The 8,054-nt window shown below is 47.7% G+C and overlaps 1 protein-coding gene across 4 annotated transcripts in view; it reads right to left on the reverse strand.

Moving 5' to 3' along the window:
- ACAP3 (ArfGAP with coiled-coil, ankyrin repeat and PH domains 3) overlaps window positions 1-7,821 on the reverse strand; it is a 156,682-nt gene extending 148,861 nt beyond the window's left edge. For all 4 annotated transcript variants that reach the window (XM_040427696.1, XM_040427715.1, XM_040427704.1 and 1 more), the window contains exon 1: window positions 7,489-7,821. In XM_040427696.1, the coding sequence (XP_040283630.1) occupies window positions 7,489-7,535 (47 nt within the window). In that variant the 5' untranslated portion in view covers window positions 7,536-7,821. The remainder of the gene's footprint in view (window positions 1-7,488) is intronic.
- Window positions 7,822-8,054: the final 233 nt, after the last annotated feature.

Raw genomic sequence — 8,054 nt, forward strand, 5'->3', positions numbered from 1 at the left:
CAGCTCTGTATGGGCCTCTGATTATGGACCTTTTTTGAAGCATCTATTGTCATGCAACTGGCATTTTAAAGAGAACTGGTCATGGGGAATTGGGCCCCAAACCCCCACCAGCTCTCATCCAGGATAGAGGTAGGTCCTACATTCTGGGAGCTTTATCCTCATGCAGATGAAGAACTGTAAGGAGTCACGTGGGTGGTGCCTCTCTCCTGACCGGTCACACACACTGGGTACATCGTCATCCGCTACATCCGGCGCATGCGCAGTGAGGTATACTGGTGTCTTTATCCGCACGTTCAGCTGGATGCCACCGGAGGTAAATTGTAAGGATACACTTAGACTGTAGGACGTCAATCAAGCCTAGAGGGGGACTAGCCAGCGTGTCTGAACCCCTGTGACTCCACGATGCATGATCTGCCAGAATATAGAATTTCATCATTGCGAACCTTTTACCGACCCAGATAACAGACTGGTGGTTGGGCTTAGGGGGTTTAAAGCCTATGAACACCGTTGCATTTTACTCATTTCAAGCTACAAATCATTTTTTCAATAGGTCTTTATTAAAAAATTTCCACAGTTTTTATAATAAAGGGTTAAGTGTTTTGATCAGTGATTGTGAGCCCAAAACCAGGATTGGATCCTACAATGACATAAGGTGTAAGCGACAGATCGGCGCCTGTTCTGTGTGTAGAGCTGCACCTGGTTTGGGCTCAAAAGCACTGATGGAAATCACTGACCGAACACTGACGTGTAAATGAGGCATCACTGTGAGCATCTGATTGTTCCTTTCAGGCCTCTTTCACACTACCGTATTTTTTACCGTTTTGCGGGCCTTTTTTTGCGTTCCGTATACGGTCCGTATACGGAACCATTCATTTCAATGGTTCCGCAAAAAAATAAAAAACGGAATGTGCTCCGTATGCATTCCGTTTCCGTATTTCCGTTCCGCTGAAAGATAGAACATGGCCTATTATTGCCTGCAAATCACGTTCCGTGGCTCCATTCAAGTCAATGGGTCCGCAAAAAAAAAAAACGGATCCGTAAAAAACGGACCGCAAAACACTGAAATAGCCATACGGTAGTGTGAAAGAGGCCTCACTTTGAGTTATCTGCCAGCTATGCATATCCCTTATCGTTGGACTGTTCATAAACAGTTTATACTACTTTCACACTGGCGTTTTGGCTTTCCGTTTCTGAGATCCGTTCAGGGCTCTCACAAGCGGTCCACAACGGATCAGTTTGCATTCTAATGCATTCTGAATGGAAAAGGATCCGCTCAGAATGCATCAGTTCAGTCTCCATTTTGCTCTGGAGAAGGACACCAATACGCAGCGTTTTGGTGTCCGTCTAATGAAACTGAGCCAAACAGATCTGTTCTGACACACAATGTAAGTCAATGGGGACGGATCCCTTTCCACTGACTCAATCTGGCACAATATAAAATGGATCCGTCCTCCATTGACATTTAATGGTGTTCAAGAAGGATCCGTCTTGGCTATGTTAAAGATAATCCGCTCTGAACGGATGCAGTCGGTTGTATTATCTGAACGGATCCGCACCAATCCGTGGATATCCATTGACTGTCATGGGCTTATTTGGACTGTAATACTCCAACTGATCAGCTGAATGATGGGGCATGTCCCCTTCAATGTCTACCAGGCATAGTCTAACACACTGGTGGCTGTGCCTGGTACTGCAGCTCAGTCCCATTCACTGACACAGTGACCCTCCAGAGAAGAGAGCTGTAGTTTCTCATGATTACTGACAGCCCTAAGTAGAGGCTGGGGAGAGCAGGACACACATACGTTTTGCTGAGCTTTTCTCACCAGGAGTAGTGTGAATAGGAACTTTTATTCTGCCAGGTTCTGCTCCTGCAACTACACAGGAGAGAGAGTTTCAATGTGAAGTGCTCTTTTCAGCTGCTTTATAGCCCCTCCCCTCTCCTCTGAGTGACAGGTGTAGTGTTCTCCTGGTTGGATGCTACACCAAGGTCTCAGAGCAGAGGGGAGGAGCTGTCAAGCAGCTCAGTGCAGAGAAGACTTCACAGTGAAGCTCCACCTCCAGTGCATTTGCAGAAGCAGAATCTGGCAGAATAACGTTTGTATTAACACTACTCCTGATAATAAAAGCTCTGCAAAAAGTATGCTTGTCTTGCTCTCTGGGCAGTTTTGCATGGTCAGAGACTCCCTTTAATATGCCCTCCACTAACAAGGACATACACGTCAAAGAAAATGAGAGGCAGTATGACTATGATAGACCCTATACTATGGCCCATGTCACAAGCCGCCACTTCAATGCTCTCCTTTGTAAAAGGCTGCAAAGTAAATGTCTGTAAATAACAAGAAGCACAAGAAGAAATCTTCGGTTAAGAGCATCTGACAGGGGAGCGGCCCGATTCCTTCGTCTGACTGTGTGCAGAACAATAAGTGGTTATTATTTATTCATCCTGAAAAATAAGTTATTAGGCCCCAGATCAGAAACAACTCCAGAAGAGGCCCTTCATGTTGTATCTGCTGGCCAACCACATTCTGCATCTTCCACAATGCCATCAAACTGCAGCCATTTGCTGTAGCACGGTTCATCCTGAGCTTCCTGGTGCACGAAAATAATCCAGGCAGAGCAGCAGACAAGAGAAAGAATGCATGTATAGTATACAGTATAGTATACAAAAAGGCTTATACATACATGTAGTCATGGTCCACAGACGGGTCACCAGTGGTTCCCTATAACACCCCATCCGAAATCTGACCCATCATCCAGCGCCCTATGTTTTATGATCAGAAACATGTAAATATGCTACAGCCCCTGATAAGTGCGCTCAGCTTTTTTTTTGGCACGCTCCCTAAGGCCTCTCTCTTGGGCTGTGATCAGAGAGCAAGCACCCTTCATTTGCACATGCACAGGAGGATCTGTGGAAACAATGCAAGCAGAAGCCAGCACAAAGACGAAATAACCCGGCGTCATTAACCCCTTCACCCCAACTGTGTCTAATACCTAGAGGCCTACTGCTCGCATCTTCCAGATGTGATGCTTTATCCAGAACTTGTAAATGCAAAGTCACTGACGGACATATAAAAGCCTGCATCACAGCGCTCCATAAAAACCCGGCACTACGGCATTTACTGCACTTTATACCGTCTGAGCGTGCCTGCATGAATAATACATGGGAAGCACTCAGGCTGGTTATGTTGTGTCCCTGCCCAGCCTCTATGAAGCAGACGAGATCACACACCTACTAAGCATACGCTCCTACTGCCCGCCATCCAGTCAACACCTAAAAATCTGTAAATGACGGTGAATACATCCCGAAAAATCCCTGCAAATAAAAACTAATACTGTGGAGACTGTAAAGTACCGTATTCAATTTTATAATATAGAACTGGATGTGTGTCCTGTACATCAGGACCTCTGAACAGTACCCGACCATAGCCAATCCAAGGCGCGCTATTCCCCTCCCCACTCCAGTGGAAAAGTGAGCTGGCCTGGCTCATGGGAAATATGGCCCTAATAAGAAGTCGTGTACTTATCTGAAGGTTCACAGAGCAGAGGGGCAAACAACTTTCCATCCCACTGCTAATTAATAGGGGGCAATGACATCATCTTGCTCATCAATGATAGCGTATCGGTAAGCCAGCCCAAGGTCACCAGGCCTTGCCTGATAATGGATTCTTCTGAAAGAACTTGGGAAAATCTGATTAATAATTCCTCCTTCCTTCTGTCAGTGCAGCTAGAGTTTTTTGAATGGAGACAGGCTGGTTGCTATGGAGTGTTATCATGAAGGTGACCTTAGCAACCAAACTTTCTCACACTGGTGACAGACCAGGGACAGACAATGGACAAGGAGGTGCTCTTAGGCCACATTTACATGGGCAAAATGTGGTGTTCCGCAGCATAACCTACATTGACTTGGAGGTAAAGGACCTGACCATGTACAGATTTTCGTTTTTTTTCAGCAACTAAACTGAAAAACCCTGAGAAGAGACACATTAGTACTTTAAGTAGATTTGATGGTGGTTCCATAGAAGTTGATGGAAAAGGGGTAAAATTATAATGACCCCCTACGCTAGAAAGTCGCACGGCCCCCGTTTTGAACGCCTTTGTGCCTTCATATAGGCACACATGCCATTTTTATGTCGCCCTCGTGATTGGGGAGTGGCAGGAGCGGGGCAGAGCCTTCAGCCCTGGCAAATTCAATAACATTTACGCCGGTTTGCTGGTATAAGTGCCGCCAAAAACGCACTGCTCACAGAGGCGGAGCAGCCCGCCGATCTGTCAGTGGTTTCGCTCCACGATGTTACCTGCGTGAACCTAGCCTTGCTTAAAGGGGTACAATATTGATGACCTATCCTAAGGATAGGTCATCAATATCAGATCAGTGGGGGTCCGACACCTGGACAAACAATGCAGCCTCCTCACAGCTTAAAGGGGTTATCCAAGCCTGGAAATGCCCCCCCCCCCCCAATATGCCCGGGCCCCTCACACTGAATATACTTTCCTGGCTTCCTGCGCCGCTCCTGGTCGCGCACGACCGCTGCTGCTTCTCCCCATGTGCGGATAAAAACACCCGCAATGCTAGGGAGGCTCGTTCCTGTCAGCGCCTGCCATTGGCTGCCCCCCTGACACTGGATGTTTTCATCCGCGCACGCGGAGAAGCGGCCGTGCGAGGTTCAGGAGCAGGTAAGTAGAATCAGTGTAGGGGTCATTTCCAGGCTCGATAACCCCTTTAACAAGCACAGCGCCGTTGATTGTATAGTGGCTGTGCTTGGTATTGCAGCCCAAGTCAATTCACTTGAATAGGACTGAGCTACGCCTAGGGCCTAGGCCATGTGAACGTGACGTCACTGGCCTAGGAAGAGGCTGCAGCGCTCACCGGAGCACCACTCCCCATAATCAGATCTTAATGATCTGTCCTGAGCACAGGCTATCAATATTAAACTCCCAGAAAACCCCTTTAAGAAAAATGCCACAGCCTCCATTATTTTGTCAGTTCAGTATATAAAAGGGAGACAGCGCAAGGAAACCAGATGGGGGCTCTATAACTAGGACTGGAAGCCCCCGGAATAGCCGCTGCTCCAGTTCACTGTCACATGTCAGAATTCAGGATCCGTTTAGAAAAATAGGCTACAGGAGAAGCAATGTCTGCTCCCCGCTTGCTTTGTATAGACAGAGCTGTGTACATATCCGCCCCTGACACACCAGAGTCCTGCGGGGGGCATACAAATAGGTAATGTCCCCCCAGCAGTCAAGGATCCCATGATCAATGCTCTGGGGCCACATTTTAAAGGGGTTTCCTGCTCTAGTCACGTTGATCTAAAAGATGGTGGTTGGACGGGCGGCTCCCCGGATATGTCTGGTTTCAGAAATACTTTAATTCTGCAACTCAGGAGCATCTCTTCTTAGAACTCTGCATTGTGCTATCCCTCTGTTATCCCTCCTGGAAATGTATGCCTAAAACAATTGATAACTGGGTGGTACCATTCACTTTGTCAACAGACCATGTCCCTAGACTGTAGGGGGAACCAAGGCAATGTTAGCACCTAGATGTCCAGGGGGAATAGCTCTAAGAAAATGGAAGATATAAGGATTTAATAAAGCAGACAGGAAGGACCTCAGTTGGATGCTCCATGTTTATGGTGCCCCCCCCCCCCAGTCCCACTATGAGACCCCCCCTCCCATCTTAAAGTCTTGATTGACAACCACAATAAGAGCATAGAATGGATTGAAAACTTGGAGAACATTACGGTATATGGTTTTGTCCTTCTAGACCTGGACACAATACATTACATGGTCACGGAGGTCTACTTACTCCCTGTGACACTTTCAGATGCCCCCCACATGACTTATATATGCCCCGGAGGAAATTATTAAAGTTTTGCCCCTGTCAGCTAGTCCGGCTCTGTTGGAGGGATTGTCTAGAGTCCGCAGCACAGCAGTATCAGCATCTCAGGAGTCATCATTCATCACTTCCTGGAATTCCTCCTGCCTTTCCTACAGTATTCATGTCGCTAATTTATTCTGGATGTTGAAAAACATCTTTCCGTAACAGATCAGGATCCAAACGAAGTCCATATGTGTCCGCTCTGCCGCTGCCCACGCTGAGAAGGCCCCCGTCACTGGGAGACGTCTACCGCTGGAGAAATCCCCATCTCCTTCTCTATTACTTCTCCCAGTCTGCAGCTATTTCTGTTCCTGGGAAAGTTGGGTGACAACTAATAATGCTGCCATCGTTAGGTCGCTTACGCACAGTCAGTGTTTGATCAGTGATTTCCATCCGTGATTGTGAACCAAACCCAGCAGTGAAGATATTATGGAAAGATTTGCAACAGTTCAGTGTTTTTGACCTCCACTCCTGATGGAAATCACTGATCAAACACTGACCGTGTGACAGCGGCCTTAGAGTCCTGTCAAACCTGTGTATTTATGCCATGATGGATGTTCCGAGGCAGAGTTTCCTTGCAGGAGCCTTGTCTAGCTGGGATCTATGCATCCATCTGGTTGTCACAAAGCGTTCTGAGAAGCAGAACCTGCTGGGAGTTGTAGTAAGGCAAGAGCTGGGGAGACGCAGTTTGCAGACCCTGGTCTATAGGTCACACGTCACAGAACACTTCACACCCAGTCTAAACATCCACCCCAGTAACTCACTATTGGGGATGAGCGAACTTCTGTTTTCAAGTTCGGCGTACAAGGTTCGGGTTATCTAAGAATCCCATTATGGATAAGAATAAGTTATGGACGTGGTAGTAGAATCCATAACGGGATTCTTAGATATCCCGAACCTTGTACGCCAAACTTGAAAACAGAAGTTCGCTCAACACTACTCACTATATAAAGAACACATCAAGAAGTTACTCTGCCATTAAGAGGTCCATCATGAGACACCGGCCACCAAGACATGGGCCGCCTCCTCATTTCTAGGCTCATCCAAAGTATTCCAGACAAAAAGATGGACTCCTATCTATGTGCTGTTCAGGATAACCCCCAACATCCCCCTGACTGCTGTCAGTGAGATAAGAGTCCAGGAAGCTGAGCATGGAGAAGTGGTGGTCAATGGTCCATTCTGATGCCTGATGACCGCTCTCTGGTGGGAAGTCCTTGTCAAATAAACCCCCGCATCTCAGCTTCCTGCTCCTCCGAGAGCGACATACTGGAGCGGGAATGTGACACGGGGGCTGATAGATAGATAGATAGATAGATAGATAGATAGATAGATAGAATGAAGATATGAGATAGATAGAAGATAGATAGATAATAAAAATATAGATAGATAGAAGATAGATAATAGATAGATATGAGATAGATAGATAGATAATAAAAAATATAGATAGATAGATATTGTATATCAGTATATGTTTGGACTATCTATATATTGTGTGTACCCCACAGCTCCCCTCAGACTGCATTGTACATGACCTACCTACTCCCTATACCACATACATAAGTGACCACAGAGCAGACTACGGATGGTCCACACAAGGACCACACATTCCTCACCGAAACCGGGGAGAATCCTTGATACATTCTTCGAAATCCACGGTCATGATTGCGGCTCCGGTGCTCAGTGCATTGCAGGCAGCAGGATGCGGGAGCAGCAGTGGAGCCGGGAGCGCAGGAGGATGCACGGGGGATCAGGAGGACGCACGGCGATGCTGCATAGGAAGATTCCAACAAAAGAGCATCAATCCAAGGCTGGAGAATGCAGATCCGCTCCCGGAGACACACGGTGACGGTGCACCGGCTGATCACTGAGCTCACTGCCGGAGACTGTGCTCCCTCCCTGGGATTCGAGCGTGACTCCTACTGCCGGCTACCAGCCCAGCCTGTCACAGCCAGGGAGCGTCTGCAAATTCACCCACAGCCTGTCACAGCCAGGGAGCGTCTGCAAATTCACCCACAGCCTGTCACAGCCAGGGAGCGTCTGCAAATTCACCCGCAGCCTGTCACAGCTAGGGAACGTCTGCAAATTCACCCGCAGCCTGTCACAGCCAGGGAGCGTCTGCAAATTCACCCGCAGCCTGTCACAGCCAGGGAGCGTCTGCAAATTCACCCGCAGCCTGTCA

Source organism: Bufo bufo, chromosome 1, assembly GCF_905171765.1.
Source record: "Bufo bufo chromosome 1, aBufBuf1.1, whole genome shotgun sequence".
In the NCBI taxonomy this organism is placed as follows: Eukaryota; Metazoa; Chordata; class Amphibia; order Anura; family Bufonidae; genus Bufo; species Bufo bufo.